Here is a 25,485-nt window from a genome sequence, read left to right on the forward strand (position 1 = left end):
CTTACCACTAGGATAGAGTTTGTTTTGGTGACTTAGTCATATCAGGCCAAACACAAATATATGTTGGTTTAGGGTAACGTGATCAAAAACAATCGGGTCGGTAGGCCGGGTTTTTTTTATTTATTTTTTAATTTAGTCGATTTTAAAGGAGGTTACTTTCTTTAGTCTGGGTATGGTTCGCAAAATGTGCCAAAAGTTTAGGGTTTTTTTAGAACTAAAAAAAAAGTTTAAGGGTCGGCGGGAAAAAATAGGGTCAGTCGGGTTACCCTAAACCAACATGTATTTTTATTTGGCCTCAGTAGAGGAAAACCGGCACGGTTGGCCTAGTGGTAAGGCGTCCGCCCCGTGATCTGGAGGTCGTGGGTTCGAACCACGGCCGGGTCATACCTAAGACTTTAAAATTGACAATCTAGTGGCTGCTCCGCCTGGCGTCTGGCATTATGGGGTTAGTGCTAGGACTGGTTGGTCCGGTGTCAGAATAATGTGACTGGGTGAGACATGAAGCCTGTGCTGCGACTTCTGTCTTGTGTGTGGCGCACGTTATATGTCAAAGCAGCACCGCCCTCATATGGCCCTTCGTGGTCGGCTGGGCGTTAAACAAACAAACAAACAAACAAAGTAGAGGAAACCTAATCGTACGGTCACGGCCAGGCTGTGCTCGTATCGGTACCGCATCTCGTTAAAACAAAAGAAAAGAGTCGTGATGACAATGTGACCCTTATAAATGTAAAGACCCTGCATACTTATATACAACAAAGCACGCCGCAAAAGACCTCTGGGCAAAAATGCAGCCCCGAAAATGTAATGATGTTACGCTACAACTACCCATAATCAAACGCAACCACTACCCCTCTCCATACTCACCCGTGCTTCACTGTCTTTTGTTGAAAACATTTATTCCCTGTACAAGTCCAGATTGTTTGTCGTTGTGTTTTTCTTTCTTGTAATTTTCTTATCGAAAGAGAACAATAAATATATGTGACATGTGTTTTCACGAACGCTTAATGTGTGCTTGTATTTTCAGGTACAAGCGCAAACAGCCCACACCCAAGTAGCGCCGAGCGCGTGGCGTCATACTCTGCGACGTCATCAGAGCCTAGCAGCGGCAGCAGCAGCAGCGCGGCAGACAGTGCAAATGCAGCAGCAGCAGCAACAGCAGAAGCAGTAGCGAACGCGCCCACGAACAATTTAGCTCAGCCAGCTAGTTATTCTCAATCATTAGGCGCGCCCCAAGGCAACGCCGCGTTACCCTCACTTTATGCCAGTAATGCGTACAATGTGCCAGTGAGCTTGTTATTCCCCAGATTTTCATATCCCGTTTCGGACCACCAGCAATTGTCTATCCCCTCTAGCTCCTACGGCCGACACAACACCACCGACAAAGAAGCAGAAGAAGAAGAAGGGGAAGAAACCTTCGCCGAAAAAGTCAAGGAAGAAGAAAACGTTGAGAGCTCCACTGACCAGCATGAAGCCGACAAGCGTCGGGTGAAGAGAGGAGGCTACACTGCTCCGTATTTCGTGGGCAAAAGGTCGTTAGAGGAAAGCGAAGAGGTGCAGTTAGGTGATCTCCAGAAACGTGACGTCAGTGGGACCTTTGAAGAGGAGGAGGAGATGCCGGAGATGCCTGAGGGGGAGGATGAAGCGATGCGGAGCGAGGAAATCCTGGATATGCCAGACGAATTTCCAGAAAACCTGGAGCTAGAAGCGCGGGCCTCCCCAATGTTCGTAGGCAAGGGAAAACTTGCACCTCTGTTCGTTGGCAGACGTAGGGCGCCCTATTTCGTTGGCAAACGACCGTCACCTATGTTTGTAGGCAGGCGACGCATGCACATGTTTGTAGGCAGAGCAGCAACTCCTATGTTTATGGGAAGAAGGCAAGCGCCAATGTTCATAGGCAAGCGACCGTCTCCTATGTTCGTAGGCAAGCGAGCAGCTCCAATGTTTGTAGGCAAGCGACCTTCCCCTATGTTTGTCGGCAAGCGACCATCACCCATGTTTGTAGGCAAGCGACCATCGCCCATGTTTGTAGGCAAGCGACCCTCTCCTATGTTTGTCGGTAAGCGACCATCGCCCATGTTTGTTGGCAAGCGACCATCACCCATGTTTGTAGGCAAGCGACCCTCTCCTATGTTCGTCGGCAAACGTCCCTCTCCTATGTTCGTCGGCAAACGTCCCTCTCCTATGTTCGTCGGCAAACGTCCCTCTCCTATGTTCGTTGGAAAACGACCATCTCCGATGTTTGTCGGAAAACGGCCCTCTCCCATGTTCGTCGGTAAGCGACCATCCCCGATGTTTGTCGGCAAACGGCCCTCTCCTATGTTCGTCGGTAAACGGCCCTCTCCTATGTTCGTCGGTAAACGGCCGTCTCCTATGTTTGTAGGCAAGCGACCATCCCCGATGTTTGTCGGAAAACGGCCCTCTCCCATGTTCGTCGGTAAACGGCCCTCTCCTATGTTCGTCGGAAAAAAGCCCTCTCCTATGTTCGTCGGGAAACGGCCCTCTCCCATGTTCGTCGGAAAACGGCCCTCTCCTATGTTCGTCGGTAAACGGCCCTCTCCTATGTTCGTCGGCAAGAGACAAGAAGAGGGTCTGAACGAATTGCTGGCGGCCTTACACACACTTCAAGCAGCGCGCCACTATCGTCGCATGATCCAAGCCGACAAACGACACAACGCTCCTTTCTTCATCGGCAGAAGAAGTTCGCCTGCGCCTGAAGAGTCGACGGAGAAGACGGCATCGAGTAATAAGGTCAACTATTACCGGTAACCCGAGAGGTGCCGAGCAGCGCCGAAGAACTTTCCCAGTTCAGGTCTGAGTGCTGTTGAAAACGGGTCTGCGCATGCCCGTACCTAATACTTTGCGTTGAATCTACTTCCGGTCCAATAAATGGTTACGAACCACAGAGGCGGGTTTTCTGCACAAAGCGTTTACACGCGTAAGACTGTGTGATACATTTGTCTTTCTTCTGATTTAAAGCTTTTGCTGGCACCAGAAGAAAACTAGCGTCCAGAAATCAGGCGAGTTATTGGCAGTTTTAGGAGACAGTGAGTATATAGGCTGGGTAGGTTGAAAACGGTATCTTTTCCTGAGAGTGGGGGATTGTCTTACACGTGTGTACATTTTTTTTTACACATTTTTGGAGGTATTTTGTTGTTGTTGATTGGTTTAAACTTTGAATATTACTTACCGGGGCAAACACGTGAGTGAGTATCGGCAAAGATACGTGCTACGATATTTATTATCAGTTTTCTGATCTTGATTTACTTACTTTTTCCACCTACTGTTTCGTACACTGGCAAAAAAAACCCAAAGAATTGCTTCGATTTAATGACCCTTTAGTACGCAGCTGACTACAGTTCAAGTGTCATCTCCTGGATGACAATGATACCCCTTTGTTTTGGCTCTGCTTTATTTCCCAACAACTTGAAATGTTATCTTTCTCCAACATTTTGTTTTGTGGTATAAGTCAGGTTCAGCGCACAGTGCTAAAACTCAATTTTTTTTAAAATAAATAGTTGTGTCTCATTCCTCCTTCCACCGACTGATTGTCTCTGTCTCTAGTGTCAAGGTAAAATTCGTGCTCATCTAAAGTTTTACACCATGATATATGTTTCAAAGGTTTTTTTTGCTGCTTTTTCGTTTTAGCTTTTTGTTTTGTACATGTAGGCCCCTATTTGATTTAACTCATTACTTTTTATAAGCCTTTGATATTAATTTTCATCCTCTTTTTCCGCGTGAATGCTAGTTTTTTTTATTCTGTCCCTCTTTTCGTCGGCTTCACTTGTTTTTCATTGTTTTTTGTTTTTCTCTAGTAGATGATTCTGGTAGTTTTTTTTAATATTTTTACATTTTTTTTAAAGGTTGTATTAAAGGCGTGTGTGTGACTTTGCTCACTCCTAAGTTTCACCTGGATATTGTCTGCGCAAAGCGATCCAAAAAGTGTAAAGACAATTATTAACAGCTGGGTCTGTACACATCCGTAGATGACCTTGTTTTCTCCTCCCAGATTTGCCCTTCATGGCAGTTTCAAGACAGGAAAGAGTTCAAAAGTTTTAAAAATATAACAAAACTTAAGACAGGGAAGCGCTGGGAACACAAGTTAACAGTGAGCGAGAGCTATACCGAATTAATCTCCTAACACGTAGATGAAATTACAGACGTAAAAGGAACAAGCCCATCGCATCATTAATAAAATAAAAAAATCGTTGTTTGGGAATTACAAAAACGCTGCAAACATCAGGTCAGAAAACAGAATACGTAAAAGTTCAAAATCAACAACAACAACAAGTAGAGATTTCAGGATTTATTTCTCCGGAGCTTTAATTTTTTTAGGCTAAGTTTCTGAGAAAGATTATCCCTTCTTCATCATATGAAAGATCTCTGGCGTTTGGCTAAGACAGGCATGGGGAAGAATCAGACTATCCTTTTTAACGGTTGTTTTCTTGAAGATTTTAAAGTTACTACGTACCTTCGCGGGTAAACTGTTACGAAATCCAGATTTATCTCGGTTTTCAAGTGCGTAAAGGCCAACAAGCCTCCGGCTGCTTTTTTTTCCGATATACGTTTTCAACCGTGCTGTGCATATTTTTGCACAAAACTTTTATCCGGCGTCGACTTCTTCAAAAGCTGCATTTCACATACGCTGCTGGCGTTTTTCAACAGTTTTGAATTTCACGAGCAAATCTTTAAATAAGGCTTTGAAAACGGACTCGAATGTTTGACTCTTGCCAGATGGGTTTTTGTTCCCACTGAGCTTCACACCAGTATATAAAGGTCCATGTTGTCGAAGCCCGAATACAGGGATGGCCAAATCTCAAAATTGTAACTCGCTAGCCGGGTGAGTAACTTCAAGAAAGTCACTAGCTAGCCCGCCAGAAATGTTGCGGGCCCGGTACATACCACATAACAAATTATGAATGTTCGATTTCTTTACACAATTAAAACAGCGGTGACACGCACATGGCCTCGTTTTTTGTTTCACTAGAACATGGCGATGATTTTGCAGACGACAGAAGTTCCAGCATCTGCATACGGCTTTAAAACTTGATAGTCAATCAATCAATCAATGACGCTTATATCGCGCATATTCCGTGGGTACAGTTCTAGGCGCTCTGCAGTGATGCCGTGTGAGATGAAATTTTATACGGCCAGTAGATTGCAGCCATTTCGGCGCATATTTACCTTTCACGGCCTATTATTCCAAGTCACACGGGTATAGGTAGACAATTATTAACTGTGCCAAAACAATTTTGCCAGGAAAGACCCTTTTGTCAATCGTGGGATCTTTAACGTGCACACCCAATGTAGTGGACACGGGGGGAGGGTTCGGACACCAAAGAGAGTCTGCACACAAAGTTGACTCTGAAATAAATTTCCGCCGAACCTGGGATCGAACTCACGCTGACAGCGGCCAACTGAATACAAATCCAGCGCGCTACCAACTGAGCTATATCCCCGCCGTAGTACAACCAAAAGTATTGCATTTGACCAGAATTTTAACTGGCCAGCCGGGCGAGCTGCCAGGCGGTTTTTTACTAGCCCGGTGGGTGTTTTACTCGCCCTTGGCGATCGGGCGGACGATTTGGCCATTCCTGCCGAAGAGCATGTGATTTACAGTTGAAATGTCTCCACAGTCACACTTAACTAAACCGTATGACCTCAGGATTAAAGTACAAAATACGTTTCTTCCATATCTACTGCGAAGAACCTTAGCAGAGTCAGTAGGCTCAACACACGTGAGAGTGTGTAGCTAGAGTTAAGTAAGGGTTTTTTAATCGTGTATATCTCGTGTTTTTGTGTTCGTTTTTTCGTTTTTTCTTTTGTGTGTGGGGTGTTTTTCTTTCGTCAAGATCAAAGTAAGAACGATACTTGTTTTCCTCTAAAATCTACAATAGACCCTGTACCTGAACTAGGTCTATAAAATTACGGCCACAGGTGGGCATGCATTATTAAAGTTTGAGTATTGAAATCGTATCTTTTGGAGGTGGGTGGGAGATGTAAGTAAGAAATATAATTCTTCTATATCTACAATAAAGAATAGGAACTAAGTCACGGAAGGCGTTAACATGACAGATATACGTGGGCTTGTGCAATAGACACCAGAGAACAGAACTCTCTCGTATTGCTCTCGTATGATTTGATAACCCTCGTATGATTTAATAACCCTCGTATGATTTAATAACCCACCTCTAAGAAACAGTTGGGGGTAACACACTACTCTAATTGTTTGTTGGGTCAAAGAAACCAGCTTTCTCGGAGAATGTGGTTTTTTTTGCATTTTGTATGATTGTAATTGATACACCATTTTTTCCCGACCCCTATCGTTTTCCCTTTCTTTCTCTTCTTCCCTCCTGCCCCCCTTTCAGGTTGAAGGGATGATACAAACTAATAACCCTTCGTTGTCTCTTTGGATCCTTCCTTCTCCAAATAGGCTGAATCCGGTCCCAGTTAAACGGTTACACATTTCATTTCATTTTTTCATTTTCATTACTTTATTGTCCCATCGCTGGGAAATTCGGGTCGCTTCCTCCCAGTGGAAAGCTAGCAGCAACGGAGTCGCGCTACCCAGGTGTCTGCGTGTTTAGGTGTATTCAGCCACCTGCACTTATGGCAGAATGACCAAGGTCTTTTACGTGCCATTGTGATGACACGGGGGTGGGACATGGCTTCCGTCTCTGGGTCTGCACATAAAGTTGACCCGTGTCCGTCCCGGCCCGAATTCGAACCTGCGACCTTCCGATCACAAGTCCAGTGCTCTACCAACTGAGCTACCGAGCTACACAGGAATTGTATCAAATATGTTTGCCTTTACACGCGTTCTGCCATTATTTCTATTATTCCATTGAAACTGTTCATTTTGATTATTCCCCATGCTGAGCCTGCCTGATGGTCCCGACATTGAGAGGAAACCAACAATATTTTGATGAACCGTTAATTTCCATGCTCCAACAGCAAGAGTGTGATAGAAAAAAGATGTCGCTTGTAATTAACTTTTGGATGAACACAATGTGAATGTTAATTAACAGTGCTGCATGTGCGATTAAAGAAAAGAGAAGATTTGTTTGCTTTTTGATTGATTGAGTTTTTTTATGCATAACATCTATCTAGTGTGTTATTGTCGTCGTCGTCGTCGTCATGTACATTGTCATCATCGTGGTCGTCGTCGTCGTCATCATCATCATCATCATCATCATCATCATCATCATCATCATCATCATCATCACTACCACTACTACCACCACCTAACTCTTCTTCGCGAGATCTTCTCTTAGTCGATCATGCTCATGCTCATACTGTTGAGTCTTGACTTTGTTGCAAATTGAGTTTGTATGCTGAGCGACTGCAATACCCAAAGGCATTTTCACAAGTTGGTTTCAAGCTGCAAGATCTTTTGCAGAAGAACAACATAATGTACTCTGAATACTTGCTTACAGGAGGCGTGAACCATTTGATAGACCAAACTCCAATCAAAAATGAAAAGTAACGCTTGTCGCACAACGCCACTGCCCCCACCATCAACAAATAAATAAATTGGTATGCGAGTTTCTGATGCAGGATTCCTTTGAGCACTCATGCACTATAAGAAGCTGAAGCAGTTGTGATGAACAGTTACAAAAGTCACAGTATTTCCCCCGCTGTCAGGAATGCCTATAAACCACGACACTGAAACACGAATTGTAGAACATAATTGAAATCAATGTGAAATCATGCATACCTTTGCGAGAGAGATACAAAAACGAAGAAAAATAAATTATGCATTATAATGAAAAAGAATTTACGATTATACTTCCTATGCTATTCACAATACTAGGAGAATATTGCTTGGGTTAACGTGTACATGCGTGCGTGCTTGCGTGGTTTTTTTATCTGTCTGTCAGCATGTCTGTCTGTCTGTATGTATTTTATTTTTCTCGGTCTGCCTGCCTTTCTGTATAACGTATGTCTATCTGTGTATCAGATAGTCTCTCTGTCTGTCCGTCTGCTTGCGTTTTTATGTGTTGGTGTTTTTGTCATTGCAGACGTTTGGATGTGTATGTGCAAGGGCGTGCGTGAAAATGTGCAAACACTTTTGAATCTACACGTTTAAGAGTAAATGTATGCAATGATTAAAACAGCGCTGCACGGTAAAACTTCGTGCGCACACACGAAGACGCGACCTCTGTCTATTCATGAGCAAAATACATATAAAACCATAACTGCATCTGGCGGCAAGAAAGTTTTATTCAGTTACAGGCAGCATACATGCAGGAACTTCGTTAAAAAAAAGCGAGCTTCAGCCAGTCAGCCACTGAAGTGTTCAGGAAAAATGCTGCCGACGATTGTCAGTATGTTAGCTCGTCAGTCAATCGGAATATGTGTTCTGTAGACCAAGACACTTTTATTGCGCTTACGATTCACAGGAGCTTGTATCTTACAAAGCGCCGATCGATCAAAGTAACCTAATCCCTTAATTATCCTTAATTGAAGTAATCTATCAGTATAGTAAAGATAAAAGAGCAGGATACTTTCATCGCCCAGCACTTTGATGCGAGCGCCTAGGCTGCGATTTAAAGAAAATGCAACCACGTACATCGTGCAAAAAGTCCATGACGGCTTCTCCAAGCATTCCGGCAAGCGCCCCGCGTACTGTCTCGACGCAGCGTTTTGCGCAGCGGCAAGACTGAACATCCTGCGAAAAGCAAAGGCAGCAGCAGCGAGCGAAAATGACCTGGTTTTATTCACAGTGCAATATTTCTCCATTTCTCTGTCATTTCTCAAACCAGATGACGCCCACCAACCCTCGCAGCTCATCAAGCGCTCAGCAGACGACATTGATAGCAGCAGCGGCGCCTGGAGAGTTGCAGCCCCTGGCGATGACGTCAGCGTCGCCGAAAAACGCTTCAACGAGTTCGTAGGCAAGCGAGCGGACGCGGTCGAGGCAGACAAGCGCTACGAATTCGTTGGGAAGAGAACGCCGTACGAATTCGTCGGCAAACGCCCTTACGAATTTCTTGGCAAGAGAAGCCCTTACGAGTTTCTAGGCAAGAGAAACCCTTACGAGTTCCTCGGAAAGAGATCACCCTACGAGTTCCTCGGAAAGAGATCACCCTACGAGTTCCTCGGGAAGAGATCACCCTACGAGTTCCTCGGCAAGAGAACACCTTACGAGTTCGTCGGTAAGCGCCCCTACGAGTTCCTCGGGAAGAGATCACCCTACGAGTTCCTCGGCAAGAGAAGTCCTTACGAGTTCCTGGGCAAGCGGTCGTCCAGCAAACGCGCCCTGGTTGACTTCTACGGGAAGAGGGTGGAGCTGCCTTACGAGTTCGTAGGCAAGAGGATCTACGGCAGCGCCTGGGAGCGTCTCTCCACCAACACTTTCGAGAACGACGAGATGGTGAAGGACGTCACTGACGTCATGTCCACCCGGGACGCCGGCGACAAGTCCAGCCCTTCAAACGACAGCAACGGCAGCAGCAGCGCTCCTAGCGGTAGCTCCGCCAGCGGGGACAAAAGTAAACGCTACTCGGAGTGGCTGGGAAAGCGCTCGCAGATCTCAGACGAGCTCCTCAGACAGCTGGTCAACAAGAGGATCTCGGCCATCGTCAGGCAGCGCCTACAGAACAACAACACCCCAGAGTTCATCGGGCGACGAGAAGAGGATGAGGGCCAGGAGGAAAGCCTCCCTTCCTCGCAGGGTGGCGATTTTGGCATGAAAAAAAGATACACTGAATTCGTGGGCAAGTAAGAAGGTAGAAGGTAATTAACGAGATGGACACAACTCAAATACCAAAGAAATTAAATCGTTACTCTCTACGAGAACCAATAAGTAAACACAAACAAGTAGTTGACACATGTCTCTGAAACATATCTTTTACTATGAAAAAAAAGAGATTATAAGTGGTAGAAGTATCTTTACGTGAAATATCAAAATGATTTCTCTCGAGGAAGACCAATAAGTCAACAACAGCAACAAAATAAATAGTAAAGCGTGTCTCAGAAATGTATTTATGTCGTATCTTTTGCTCAGAGTGCATGCGCAATTGTAAGACATTTAAGAAGGCGAATAGGGGATCATCCCAGTTTTGGTGGCCCTAAGTGCCACAGGAGTGGATGTCTAGAAGAAGCGAGCGAGAAAAAGAAGAAGATTCCAGTTTTGGAGATACAAAAAAACACCACAAGGCATGCACGCCTCCACGACCTCAATGTTTCCGACTTAAATAACAAAAATATCATACTAAACTGAAAAAAAGATATCAGGTCCTTTTGCATGAACCAGTATCCAATTGTATACCTTTTAAGCTGATAAAGTACAGGAAAAATACGAAGCACGTCTCCATGAGCTCATATCAAATATTGCCATTTAATCAAAATGTAATTCCATAGTGAGGAGAACATTCGTAAGAAGCGCGTCTTCACATAACAGTGTCGAACTGTATCCTTTACTACCGTATTTCAGCTGACACAGTTTGAGAGACGAACTATAGAAACAAAATATATTACAGATTTTAACACAGGACCATCGAGGGGAAAACAAATCATTGAATAGAAAGAATCTTTTCATTAGAAGATATTAGACGGTATTTGGTATATGAGCTGTCTGTACTGTAAACCTTAATGCACTAAAAGAAAAAATAAGGTCACGGAAGAAATCAGGATTGTGCAACCAATTCATTGGAAAATATTTGATACAGATAGCACAGGACAATGGAACCGATGCACCAAACAAGTTGTTGAAAATGCAAAAACTTCTTCAACATTTCTGAGTGATGAGGGCATTTGAATCTTGTGCTAAGTACGTGAGAAAAATTAACAGAAGGAAATTGATATTTGAGCTGTTGGCATTCAATGTAAAATAAAATAAATTAAAAACACAGCAACGATTACTTTTCGAAAATTACAAACCGTGCAGGTCCCAGTTTGAGACGTAAAGATAGGAGTTATTCTTTTTCTTCTATTTCTAGCCCCTAATCGCTTCCTCGATACCACCGTTATCCATTTCTCCTATTCCTCCTCCTCCTCCTCCTACTCAGTCTTTTCGACTTTTTCCTCTTTCTTTTCATCGTTTTTTTCTTCTCCTTCTCTCTTTCCTCTACGTCCTCCTTCTCTTTCTCCTGTTCTTTTTCCCCTTTTTTGTTCTCTCCAACTTCTTTCTCCTCTCCTTTGTCTTCTTCACTTCCTTTTTAAATTGCTTCTTCTTCCTCCTCCTCTTCCTCCTTCTCTCTCTCTTTTCCACTTACGCGTTCTTTAAACCTTCCTCTTTCTATTCCTTCTTTTTCCCCCTCCTGTAGTCCCTCTTCCTTTTTTGCCTTTCTCCTGTTCTGCTTCTCTTCCTCCTCCTCGTTTCCCCTCCCTATTCCTCCATAGATCTCCCTTCCTCCTTCCTCTACTTCCTTCTCTTTTTCTACTTTTCCCTACTTCCTCCATTACTATTCTATCAGTTTCCTCCTTATTTGCTTCCTTCCTCCCCTTCCCCTTTCTTCTCTTTCTTTCCATCCTCCTTCTCCCCCTTCCTCTTTCCCTTTCCTCCCTTTGTTTGTTTTGTCGTCTCCTCCCTCCTTTCTTTCTTCCTCTCCCCCTTCTCCCCCACCTCTACCCCCTCCTCTATTTCTTTATCTTCCTTCTCATCCTTTTTTTCACATCTTCCCTCTCTTTCAGTTTCTCTTCTCTCCCTCTTTATTCTCCTTCTCCGCCTCCTCCTCCTCCTCCTCCTTTATCACCTCTTTATCTTCCCATTTCTCCATCTTCCTATTCATCCTGAATCCTGCTTCGTCTCCAAAACTGGCTAAGCGAGTAGACCGGGACAGACCAACGCTGGGAGATAAACATTGCAATTCAGTGAACGGTCTACACTATCTACATTTTCTATTTCTGTCCCCAGCACTAATGACTATTTGGCACATGATTTGTTAATACGATAAAAGGTATAAACGTATTACATGTACATATAGATAGTCGAACCAGAAACGGTGATTACTCAAGCGTCGTGAAATTAAGAAAACAGTAATATTCTGATGAAAACCTGAAAAATATATCGTTTCCTCTATCAATTGTACATTTAGTTGCTCCCCTCAAAGTTCTTGTAGGCTGAATTTACCATTGAAGAGACACGCTTATTTGTCTTTAAAAGAAAAGGTTCAGAAGTGAAAAAATAACAATCACATAGTTATGTATGAAAACCAATATATTTTCTTCCTTGCACAAGATCCTTAAAATCAAAATCTGTATGTTTCTTTATTTCTCCTTGAAGTGAAAGACTGAAAAATTGAGAGGGATCATCATTTCGATATTTTTTGTAGATATTCTAAAACATTCATCAGTGATGATAATTATGCTTTACATACCGTTGTGCAATTAGACACGAAAATGTCGCACAAGAAACACTCATATTCAGGATCACAAATGTGATAATACTAACTACTGAGACATATTAAGTTGTAATAATTTCTCTTTACCTATGACTGTGCGTGACCAAGATAACTATACGTGTATTGCTAATTGCCACATCTAACGGGCTAACCATCACGTCTTCAAATCTACTCTCTATTTTTGGCTAATATTGGAAACATTTTGTTTTAAAACTAAAATTACAAGAGCAACAAATCATTTACAAGAGCAACAAATCAACTACAATAAATCATGCTTTTATATTTTACTTTCAAAGCTCGTTACGCTGAACGGTTTGTTGGAGAAAAAAATTTCCGACCAGACTCTCGCTAACGCGCTAATCATGCACTGAGCTATTCGTTTGAAATATTGTGATTGTTTTGTATCGTAGATTTATGACGCAATTCACTGGGCTGATCCTTACTGAACTTACATAGGTACATTATACAATGATTTTTATTGAGCGCAGTTTCGGGAATACGTTAAAAAGGGATTATGATTGTAACGCTGCAATATTCAATCAACGATCTAAAAAAAAGTCAGTATAATTGTGTATATTGGTCCTAGTTAAACGTATACCGCTTTATATTAGGTGTTCAAAAGACACTGTGATTAGTGGAACATGATTTTAACACAACATATAACGAGAACCTTGCTCAGATTAAGCCTGGGTATTTGTTTCTCGACAAACTGCGGACGTTCGACTCTCCCTCGCTATGGCTGGTCTAATTTATATTTTCATATATATCGGGTCAGTTTATCACTTGAACTTTTCTGCCTGATCGTTTCAACACTAAATTCCAAGTTGCTACTGAAATACGGCTGACAAAATACACAACAGAATCGGACGAAAATATATGTCAGCTATTATTTTCAAAAGCAACAGAGAAAAATGCAAATTTGTTAGTGCATGACTTGCGTCTCTCCGACTCTTTTTGAGAGAAGCCGGCCAACGGGAAAGTGCGTTACAATAAACCTTATTCTAAAACTAACAGTTTCTTCATTGTTATCTGAGTGCGTCCGTGTATGAGACTGTCTGTCTGTCTATCTGTCCGCCTTGTCTGCCTGTCTGTCTGTCTTAATGTCTGTCTGTCCCCTTCTCTCTCTCTCTCTCTCTCTCTCTCTCTCTCTCTCTCTCTCTCTCTCTCTCTCTCTGTCAATGTGTGTGTGTGTGTGTGTGTGTGTGCGTGCGTGTGCGTGTGTGTGTGTGTGTGTGTGCGTGCGTGTGTGTGTGTGTGTGTGTGTTTGTGCTGCAGAAAAACATGGCTACCCTAACCACGTGACATCCAAGACATAAGCCCCGCCCACCTCGTGACGAGTGCCTGTACACATACACACACACACACGCTGATTGTTCACGGTTTCGTTGTCACACACAGTGGCGCACATATACTATCACCTCATCTCGATTCCTGGTCAATAAAAACAATCTATCAAGATTAATTTCATGTAAATAATATGTAGGAAGACGACGTCACGGTTAGGGTTTTTTCCCGTTCCATCTTCTAGTCTTGCACACACACGTACGCAGGCACGCACGCACGCACACACCCACACACACACACACACCCACACACGCACACAAACACACACACACAAAACACACACACACACAAAACAGACACACACAAAAAACACACACATTCACACACACACATACACACACACACACACACACACACACACACACACAGGTTGTCCAGCTCGTGGTAGCCGCTGTAGAGCTTGGTGGTCAGCGGAATGTCCAGTGGCCACACGTCTCGTCTTGCTGGTTCATGGAGGAGGATAGAGCTAGGGGGCATCTCTGGACAGGGCACGTGCTCCACGCTTTGATTTTCCTGTCCGCATGCCCGGGAAGCTACAACGTACATTGATTTAAAACCTTCTTTTTTAGTCTCCTACCATAAAGTAAAGTCCATCCTGAAGAGCTGTTGTAATGTTAGCTGAAACACAGGTCTACAAGTGACTCCTGTCATGAAGTTCAACACCAAAATCAACTCAAATCATAGACCTCCCCGTACATTTTATAGGGACTGATATTGCAAAGATCTAAATTCTTTTGGAAACTTGCCAAAATTGGCATTTAGGTCTTGCAATTCTGGGGAGGTTTAAAGCAGGCTTTGACATCCTCTTTTTTCCCCATTGCAAATCTGCCAAAATAACTGTACAGTTTTCTGCGGTTTAAACAAATGTTCGATGTTTTGCCAACTGTCGTCGTCAAACAACATCCCTGTTTGTCTTTTTGAGTGATTTTATCTGCAAGTCTTCACAGTTGGAATAATTGAATAACCACTGGGCACATGAAGTTTGATACAAACTATCCATTTTTATGCAATAGAAAGCATCAAATTAAAAGATTTTTTAGCTTTCATTTTCATCAATATGATGACATAAGATTATTGACAACTGAACAAACAGTATGAAGAGTAAACTCTTCACAATCAATTCATGCAAAACCCAATGGCCATCTACAAAAGATTACAGCATTAAATTGCCACCTTCTGTAGTTTGTACTTTTCTACCAGTAGGGTAAATCAATGTTAACAAAGAAGGTTCCCAACACACAGCAGTGGAAGAACCGCCGAAAGGTATGCACTCAGAAGATGATGACGTCAAGCGCCTCACAAGAGCACAACAGGTCATCATCTTCAGGCTCCGAACCGGTCACTGCGGGCTCCTAGACCACCTCTACAGAATGAAGATCTCACACACAGACGACTGCACCGTGTGGAACAGGCACACAGACCCCAGAGCATGTCCTCTAGACATGCCCAACCTTTGCGGACATGAGAAGCGAATTCTATGAGAAACTTTGGGGCCCAGCGGAGCTTCATAACATCAACAACCTTGACAGTCTAGCTGGTCTTCAAAAGATGGGAGTTTTAAAATGGTAGTATATTTACAGAGGTTATAAACACAAAACCTGAGGAGAAAAAAATTCTTAAAAGGGAGGACGTGTTAAATGGGGGGTTAGGGCGCCGGGCCGGTGTCACGATTTCATCTTTCGCCTGTGTACATATTTCCCCCTCGACATACTGACTCAAGACTGAAATGTTGTTTCCTGGTAAAATTAAGAAGTGAAATTATTTATGGACGAAAAGCATGTCAATTTCTTGCATGTGAAGAAAATTGGTGGTAAAATCTAATAGATTTCACCCCCAAAATCGAATTCTTCGAAAACGTGTACTGAGTGGTTACGTCCCTTGAGTAAGAAGGAAAACATTTCAGGATGAATCAAATTTCTAAGTTAAATAAAACAAATTGGTTGGACAAATTTGGCCCCATGAATGTAAGGTACACAAGGTCGCTCATCAGTACTATCGAAGGGTGTTTTTTTTGTTCAGTGTAGAGTTTATACTAGATCAACAAGGCCGAGAAGCGAAATATCAACACGGCGAAAAATGAAAACGTCACACCGGTAGGGGTAGGGGTGGGGGGTGGGGGCTAGGGCTGGCGGGGTGTTGAAAAGGAGGCCTGGGTTCCCACTGTATCACAACTTGATATTCCAACTTCGCAGGCGAAAACGATCACAACCTATCGCCACCCATGTCAAATGTCATTCTCAAATTAAGTTTCGAAATATCAAGAATAAACGTGTGTAATATGATGCTCCGTTTAACTTGAAGACCCCGGTTGTGTGAGGCGAATAACTCAGGATCAGTTTCAACGAAATCAGAGCTTCCGTGTTAATGTTCTGGAAATTGAAAGGGTGTGCAGGCGCTTGTTTTCGACTCGTTAAAAAAAAATCCAGGTAAAACGATACCTGTTCAAACACTAGGTAAAATAAAACTTGTCTTAGAAAACTCTACGACGCATTTTCTTTTCTTTGTTTTTGTGTGTAAGTGCATGAACGTAAGATGTTTTTTAAAATTTTTATCTGCTATCCTACCGAGACCTTTTTTTATTCAGATGGAGAAAAAAAAAACTGTCTGTCCCCTTTCCTTTTAATGTGTGTGTGTGTGTGTGTGTGTGTGTGTGTGTGTGTGTGTGTGTGTGTGTGTGTGTGTGTGTGTGTGTGTGTTTTACTAACAAAAAAAAAGAAGTTTATTTGGAGATTTCCTCCAAGACTTATTTCTTCAGATGCTAAACGAGAGAGAGAGAGAGAGAGAGAGAGAGAGAGAGAGAGAGAGAGAGAGAGAGAGAGAGAGACAGAGACACAGACAGAGAGAGAGAGAGAGAGAGGGAGAGTGGGTGAATGGTTTGGTTTAGAGACTAGCTATTACAAACACAATGAGACTTTCTCTGCAATGGTACAGTTTGCGTTCATTACATTATATCGGAGATCCCGTTTTCGCGCGGACAGTTTGTAGGAATAAAGGAAGAGCGATGGTTGGACTAGTGGCCAGGTTCATTTAAGCAGTTTTGACAGATTTTCTTAAAAACGTTGACATTTTGTGGTCAGTAAATCAAAAATACGTTTGGAGCCGTCTGTGTCTGACTTTTAAGTACTGTTAGTGTCTTCTGTGACAAGTTTTTTGTTGTAGCTTAATTTGTCTCGACCTAAAATGTGAAGACCACACTCACACACACACACACACACACACACACACACACACACACACACACACACACACACACACACACATGCACGCACACACACAAACACTAAAGAAACTTCCCTAAAACAAGAAAAAACATCTTGACACATTTTCTGGTTACATACTTTTTTTTGAAAAACACAGGGAATGTAATCAGAAACAACGTACACTAAACGTAATACTAAACCAACAGAAATGGACATATTATACACAGTACATGTATATCAATGATTGTGTGCATGCATTAATCAGAATAAACGCTTCTGTTCTACACCAGTCGTTTGTGTGCGTGCGTGCGTGCGTGCGTGCGTGCGTGCGTGTGTGTGTGTGTGTGTGTGTGTGTGTGTGTGTGTGTGTGTGTGTGTGTGTGTGTGTGTGTGTGTGTGTGTGTGTGTGTGTGTGTGTGTACATGCATGCATGCTTTCTTTATTTGGTGTTTAACGTCGATTTCAACCGTTCAAGGTTATATCGCGACGGTGAAAGGGGAGAGATGGGATAGAGCCACTTGTTAATTGTTTCTTGTTCACAAAAGCACTAATCAAAAAATTGCTCCAGGGGCTTGCAACGTAGTACAATATATGACCTTACTGGGAGAATGCAAGTTTCCAGTACAAAGGACTTAACATTTCTTACATACTGCTTGACTAAAATCTTTACAAACATTGACTATATTCTATACAAGAAACACTTAACAAGGGTAAAAGGAGAAACAGAATCCGTTAGTCGCCTGGGGAGCATCGGGTAAATTCTTCCCCCTAACCCGCGGGGGGACCAGGGAGGGGTAAATCCTTCCCCCTAACCCGCGGGGGGGAGTACATGCATGCATATGTCTGTCTGTGTGCAAGCCTTTACAGGAGTGAGTTCTCGTCTTTCTTGACATCAACGCAAGCATTTGATTGTTTTGACACAAAATGTAACAAATTACCATACACAGAAGACCAAGAAGAAAGCATTCACACAAAAATGTAAGTCCTTGCTTGTTTAAAATGAAAAAAAGAGACAGTACACTCAAATAAATAAATAAATAAATAAACGTTACACAGCAACACTATTAGAGAAGTCCCTTACAATAAGTACTTCCTTTAAACTAATCTCAACATATTTTAGGCGTGGAAGGGGGGGGAGGGGGGCTTGTAGCAAAATGATAGTTTTGTGCAAATAATTTAATCTTACCCCTTCACAAATGTTTGCCTCATTTTTCAAACAAAAGCCTGACAAGTAAGGAATAGCTCCATCAAGTTTAGACTAGATATAGATCATATACAGACATAGACATTCTGGTGAACAAAGGACTTGGAAATAGTGTTTGCAATGTGCTTTTAACCCCACAACAGAATGGGATTTTTCCTAACACACAGGACATAAAAAGATCAGGTGCTTTAAAAGGTTCAGTCTTTCTTTTTATCGTATTGGACAAGCCTAACTTGTTCTCATGAATCAAATAGACAATTTTCGAAAATGATATCATATTTAGCGAACGCTGCAATGCATACACATCATAGTTAGCTGTTCGTCCGGATCGCAGGATAAGAGCCGATCGGAAGCGTGTAACAAATTGCTCCGGATGCTGTGAAAAACTTGTCCGATGTAAAAGGGCTCTTTCTTTTCCAGATTGCTGAAAATCTTGATAGAGTTCTTTCCGAAAAACGTCTATTATGCTCGGTTCATCTCTCAAACACTGTCTTTTCTTTCTGGACAAATCCCCAGCTGTGTGTAAGCAAAGGAAAACATTATTTCCCTTTAAACCATTCCCATGCAAACATTTCAACCACAACAAATTCCCGTGTCGTGCAAAAAGCTAGCAATCACAAAACTCTGAAAATGACCAAATTGGAGTCAAGCATGAAATATACACAACATACAATAATGATCCGATATAGCCAATTTTACAGATGTTTTAGTGTCTTTAAAAAAAAAACTGATAAAAAAAAAGAAAAGAATAAAACAGGCAAAACGTTTATTCACTTGCTGCACAAGCAAACAAAATGAGCAAAATATAACAAATTGCAACAAAATCACGCTCACACCAAATGCATGGATATAAATCAAAATCAATTTGTAAACCATTCATGACTTTGGCTATTTAGCATCACACAAAATAATATAAATCGGGTGAAAATCTTAAATGAAAATTGCACATAACACCAAACAAAAGAGATAAATCTTTTATGGTTGTTCTTGACTCTACCTCTGGATTCCCAAACATATTTTGTTCAACACATTTATATTAGGATGGCACAATCAAAAGATATTGAGTAAATGCCAGCATACAGCTTGCTGCGATGCAAAATCCTAGTACGTTAATATTATTCAGTGGTATTTTAAGCAGGAGACAAAAATAAAAATAAGTGTGTCACAGTGTGTGTGTGTGTGTGTGTTAGTTTGTGTGTGTATGTGTGTGTGTGTGTGTGTGTGTGTGGGTATGTATGTGCTATGAAGAGGGACAAACAGCACAAAAGAGAGAGAGAGAGAGAGAGAGAGAGAGAGAGAGAGAGAGAGAGAGAGAGAGAGAGAGAGAGAGAGAGAGAGAGAGAGAGAGAGAGAGATCTGTCAGACAGACTGATACAGACAGAAAAATGATGACAGAACAACAAATACACATGAACAGCCATCCTTTTAATGTTCCCATGTTATAACTAGTTTAAACTTTTTTTTCTTTAAAATTGAAATAAAGGAGTCTACTCCAGGCAGAAAATCTGTTTTACTGTATAGTCCGGAGGAAGTTTTTATTTTTTTTCATTTTTTTTCTTCGGCTTTTTCATAAGATTGTGCACAAGTTTGTATAACTAAAGCAATTCATGAGTATTTCAACGCTATTCAATTTGTACTCGAGATAATTAACACGTGATTGCCCTTTTATCCACGACAGCACATGGGTTACTGATAATACATGTATCAGATGAATTCGTTCCCTTGGCAAGATATTTTGTGACTAAGAGCACGACAGGTTTGCTTTTTCTGTGTGGTACAAAGCAAGACTTACAATGGAATTTCATGATTACAGGAAATTTTCTATTTCTATTAAAGCTGGTCAAACAACGTAGCAAACTGCAGACTCCGCGAGAATCATGACCACACTTGGAATTTCACTCACACATATGCATGTGCACGCACACATATATGCATGCATACACTCACACACATACATGCACATAAAATACACACTCACACACACAAACACAAACATTTGCTGACTGATAGAAAAACTAGAAAAAGAAGCATTAGTCATTGCAACAGACATGTGGAAGGAAATTGTTTTGGCGTTTTAAAATATTGCCAAGAACAGCATGGTGAAAAACATTAAGCTCACTGTCTACAGACATCATACAACACACAGAATTTGAGTCTCTTAAAACAAGCTTGGTGGAAAATTGTTATCACAGAAACTTCATAAGTTCATTGCATTAGTTCTACACGACTGGATTTCAACGATGACAACAGCAAAAGTACAACAGTGGAACCCCTCTTTTAAGTCCTCCAAAAATGTTAGAAAAGCAGTTCTTAAAAAGGAGAGAGTCTTAAGAGGTTAATTTACAAAGGTGATGAATAAAAAATGTAAAACTAATAAAAACCTAAGAGGGTTTGGGGGTTGGGGCAGGGTGGGGGGGTAGTGGGGTGTGGGAGTGTTTTAAAAGGCGGGTTCCACTGTATTGCACTTGGAAACTTGGTTCCTTGGTTCCTATCTTGTATGCACCCAGATTCATATAATACAATTTCACATGGATAATGGTTCAATGTTTACTGAGCAATCATCACACAAATTATATTCTGAACTCTTGCACATACAAATTCATGTTACTGCACGAGCTTAATGGAATCCTAACTATTATAAACCCTCACAGTTACAAATTCAGCTTACTTAAAGTGTGTGGTGAAATCTCATGAAAAGAAATCGATTGCGGCCTGCAAAATCGCTCCTTCACAAGAAAACTTCATCCAAAGAGCCCTAAATACACACAAAGCATAGCCAATACTTTCGTGCTTTAAATGGTGGTGGTACAAGAGATGATCGTGTACATAGTTCTAGATCTAAACTCTTGGTTTAGAATGAGTAGCTACCAAAAGAATATCAGAGAAGATTTACTGTTGGCATTAAGGTATGTCGCCTTCAACACCATGGCTTAAAGGCACACTCCTCCTCGTGAAAACAGTTGGGCTTACTACCTCAGATCTGACGAGGCGTTTACATGGAATAAGACCTGAACCCTCCACTTAGCCACACATAAACATGAACAGCTTGGGTGCTCTCTGTGCTCAATGCGAATTTGTTGATGTATTGATTTTGTAAAAGCCACTTAAGGGGCATTTTAAGAAATCGATTCGTCAAAATATTCCAACTCATCACAGCAAGCAACCAGGGTGTTGATTTTTGGCATGTGAGCAAGTGGAGGGATGATAATTATCCCATGTAAAAGCTAAGTCAGATCTGAGATGGTCGGAGCTGAGCTGTTTTCACAAGAAGGAGTGTGCCTACAGTGTTGTAAACAGTCATATCAAACAGTTACAATACTGTACACAGTACACATAACTTAAATGTGCCATGTACCCATCAACACCATAACTTACCACTGCCCAATGCAAACACTAAACAGTCCTTTCAACTCACACCAAAGGTACATTAGAGAGACTCTTAATATGAGACTTCTCAAAAACAAATGACACTTTCTGTCATCTAGCAAATCTTCAGCGCAGCACTCTTGATATGAAAGGGTTCTTCCAAAACATGTGTGTCATATTCAGTCGTCAAAAGTGCAGGGAAGGACTTCACCATAACAAACACCTCTTTCTTTCATCCAGTAAGCCAACCAAAGTGTCCCTGTTGAGAATCGGAATCTGCAGGAAAGGGACACTTTTGCAGGATGCAATGTGGGGCATGGAATCCACCACTAACGTGGAATGATTAAGTTACTCTTCCTTGGTTTAATATGGCAACTGCCACCTGAAACACTGATCAAATTACCAGAAGTATGGTTTCTTGCACACACATATTTGGGGCTGGTTCCTCAAGGAAATCTCTTCTCCTAATAGGCACTACCACTGTATCACAAAATGATCTGTTGTCATACTGGGCTTTGTGTGTGTGAGCAGGGGTCACACTCCTTGAAAAAGTGTACCTAAATGTTCCATTTTTTAGGTGCCTTACTCATTTTAGCCACTTCACGGTGCACAATAGGTCTTGCTTTTGCTCAACCTACGTAAATCACTCAAAGTCAGCTTGACCCCTGAGTTGAGTATAGAAAACCTTAATGGCAAATGGGATTATGGTAGCCTCACTGCGTCAGACTCTGCTGGTTTGTTCTTGTAGTACGGTGTGAAAGATCCTACCAGGAATATGTGACGTTCCTGATACCAAAACCTGCAACATCACAAAAAAAGAGATTTTAGGTTTTGAAAGTGTAACACTAACTTGTCATGCTGAATGCAGGACAATTTCATGCTTCAACTTTGGCTTAAAATCATCAGGTTTACCCTGTGAGTTGACTATCATTATATGTAATACAGGATGTTTTATAATTAAAACAAAACACAATGATAGTCATGCATATCCATGCACATTCACACAAACACACACACAGAGAAACATACACACACAGAAACATAGCAACACACACACACACACACACTGACACACACAGACACATGCACTCACACACACACACCTCTGCACACACCAACAAAACCCTAGAGTATTCTAGATCTGCATACCTGAGCATGCCGTTGTGGAGATTTTTGGGACGGAGGTTGCGAGCAGATAACAGGCCGAAGCAGCGACTGATCTCGCCCAGCCTCACAAAGTCCAGCGAGCTCGCCTGCTCGAAGTAGATTGCTAGACAGTGTCTGTAAACATGCAAAACATCATCATCAATCAATGCAACGTTCTCTTCATCTGACTCTGAAAGTTTTCAGGGTAAAATATCAAAGAGCAGGGATGCCGAACTTTTGGCATCTGTAATAAGTCCGCAAAACCGCTGACACTTTTTTCAAACTGTGAAAAACTTGGCTGTCATTTCTATAGATCTACCAAACTGTTTTTATGGCGAGAAAAAGGTCACAATAAACACCAAAACAACTAAGGAATTGAAATTCACTTTTCAAAGGAGGCATTTGAATCTGATGTAAAGCTAGTGTCATGTGAGTTGACCCTCTCAGCTCACCAACCAAGGAATTCACACTCATTTTTCAGAACAGGACAAATCTGGTGGATAGCAAGGGCTGTTAGTGCAATTTTTATTTTTTTTATTTTTATTTTTTTTAACCTCAGTTGCATGCAGGTTTGCTACTACAATTATTTTTTGCCTTATTTTGTTTTTTTGTGTTTTTTTCGTGTGTGGCTTGGAGCAAACCTTCTTCATAGGTCTTTTCTTTTCTCAGTCAAATGTGTACATTTTTAAATCAACAAACTTTATCAGTAAACTAGTGCAAGTTTACTCTCACAGCTCACTAACCGACCAACCAAGGACTTCACTCATTTTTCAGAAGGGGTCAAATTAGGAGAAAAATTAGTGTCAGACGCGAGTGTAATATCTCCCCTGACCAATCAAACCACCAAACAATGACAAAATTCACTCACTTTTCACTGGCCAAGGTTTGCCATGGGAAAAAGAGAGTCTGTACTACTCAATTAAAGTTTAATCCAAATAGTCCTCTCAGCTCTCTAATCAAGAAATCAATCCAAACAAGCAACCAACCAAAGAATTCACTCACTTTTCAGTGGACAAATCTGGTGGCGGCTCCACCCCACTGATGCACTGGCCCAGGTTTGCAGTGGGAAAAACTGTGCAGCCAGCAATAAGGTTATTCAGATACATCTCATACTCCCGTTCCATCAAGCTGCTTAGATCTTGAAGCGGCGATGGCTGCTCGCTGAAAAGACATAGTGTACAGAGGTAAGTGACCTATTTTAACCCCTTCACTGCCCACCCCGTACGTAATACGTGGTCATTTTCGGTTTGTCGTACGCCCATAACCGTATCTCGTACGTGGGATTTGTGTCGGCGAAATATAGAAATTTTAAATGGGAGGTAAGCGTGGAAAACTGGTCCAAGCTCTAGTATAGGGTTGCTAAAAAGTGCAGAAGTTCGTATCACGTGACGAAAACTCAGAGAAAGTTCCAGACCTATAATCGTATTCAAGATGGCGGACAAAAGTCGAAGTTCAACCCGCAGGCCTGTCTTCAAGCGCTACAGTGCGCTAGAAGCTCTGCAAGAAGTGTTGAACGACAATGATAGTGGCGATGAAGACTTAGGAGGACTAGATGACAGCGATTCCGACGACGATGAGACAGACAGCAACCAGCACCACCCTCTTTTGTCGGAGGCTGTGGGTGATGAAGACAAAAATGACTCGAACTTCGAAATGGAAACTGAAAGTGACTCCGAGACTGAGTCTGATGCTGCCGAAGTTTCTGACCATGCTATTCCTAGCACAAGTACCGCACCCCCTCCTGTCGTGAGAGGTCGAGGTCGTGGTAGGGGAAGGGGCTCAAGTTCGCGGGGGCGGCGTGGCCGAGGAATGGAGCATGGCCTTATTCATTTATGGATTTACCACACAGAACACTTTTGATGGCTGTAATGTGAGTACCAGATGTTTGACTTCATTTTCATTATACACTTTCACCTGTTTTTGCAGTGTTTTGTGTTGTTTTATCTGCTGCAATGTATGTGTGTGTGTCGGAAAACTGTTTGTTTTGTGAAAAAAATGTTCATTTATATCAATAATTACAAAAATGTTTTTGACAAAATCCTATTATTTTGATATCATATAATAGCCAAGGGTATTATAAAAAAACATGCCAAATATCTAAGAGATATCTCAATAAATGAATGAGCAGTGAACAGATTAGTGAACCTACCCAAAAAAACTGAATTTTGGCCTGGCACACAGCAATACCAAAAGGCTATTATACTGTGGCAGTGAAGGGGTTAAGACCGCATGTTAGAAAATCAAGTTTTAAAATGGAGGAATAAATAAAGCTTGTGCCTTGAACACCTGACAAAAGTGGCTTTCTCTCATTAAATGTACATTTACATACACATACACGCACACCCTGATATACACTCTCTCTCTCGCACACTCCTATCTAAACACAAACACAGATAGACAGACAGACAGACAGACAGACAGACAGAGACACACACACACACACACATTTGTAAAGACAGACACACAGAGAGACACACAGAAAGACACACACACTGTCTCCACAAACTCACAGACTGGTGGTGCGAGGACGTAGAAACAGGTCTGTCATGAACACCTCCTCTTGGCCGATTCCATGGAAGGGCTGCCGAAACACTCGTGACACGTCAGGCATCAGTATTTCAAAGTGACCTTCACCTTCAAACTTCCATCCATGCCACGCTCTACTAACAGAAAAAGAGAAGATCTTTCTGCAAATATACACAATGACCTGGACATGAGTAAATGTTAGGTGGGAAAATGTTGCAGCTGTGAATACCATGGGATGATACAAAATTTACTATTTCCAGGGAAAGATCTCTATTTTCTTCAAAAACACAGCCTACTGGAACGCTAGTTAAAATGCTAGTAAAATGCTAGTAAAATGCCCAATTCAATCTGAAAA

General features: G+C 41.9%; 2 protein-coding genes across 5 annotated transcripts in view; one reads left to right on the forward strand and one right to left on the reverse strand.

Annotated features, from left to right (window-relative positions):
- Positions 1-7,058, forward strand: part of LOC138964337 (MIP-related peptides-like) — a gene marked incomplete in the record, with an annotated part of 54,311 nt that extends 47,253 nt beyond the window's left edge. The window contains 2 exon segments of the mRNA XM_070336256.1: positions 1,023-6,454; positions 6,776-7,058. Coding sequence (XP_070192357.1) covers positions 1,023-2,766 — 1,744 coding nt within the window.
- A 14,768-nt stretch (positions 7,059-21,826) lies between these two features.
- LOC138964342 (protein O-linked-mannose beta-1,2-N-acetylglucosaminyltransferase 1-like) overlaps positions 21,827-25,485 on the reverse strand; it is a 70,576-nt gene continuing 66,917 nt past the window's right edge. For 2 of the 4 annotated variants that reach the window (XM_070336267.1, XM_070336265.1), the window contains 4 exons: positions 25,115-25,264; positions 23,607-23,765; positions 22,608-22,739; positions 21,827-22,257 (listed from right to left, as the gene is read on the reverse strand). In XM_070336267.1, the coding sequence (XP_070192368.1) occupies positions 22,161-22,257; positions 22,608-22,739; positions 23,607-23,765; positions 25,115-25,264 (538 nt within the window). In that variant the 3' untranslated portion in view covers positions 21,827-22,160. Of the gene's footprint in view, positions 22,258-22,607; positions 22,740-23,606; positions 23,766-25,114; positions 25,268-25,485 lie in introns of all 4 variants that reach the window. The other 2 variants (XM_070336266.1, XM_070336263.1) reach the window with 1 other exon arrangement.

The sequence above is a fragment of the Littorina saxatilis genome, linkage group LG4 (genome assembly GCF_037325665.1).
Source record: "Littorina saxatilis isolate snail1 linkage group LG4, US_GU_Lsax_2.0, whole genome shotgun sequence".
NCBI classification, from domain to species: Eukaryota; Metazoa; Mollusca; class Gastropoda; order Littorinimorpha; family Littorinidae; genus Littorina; species Littorina saxatilis.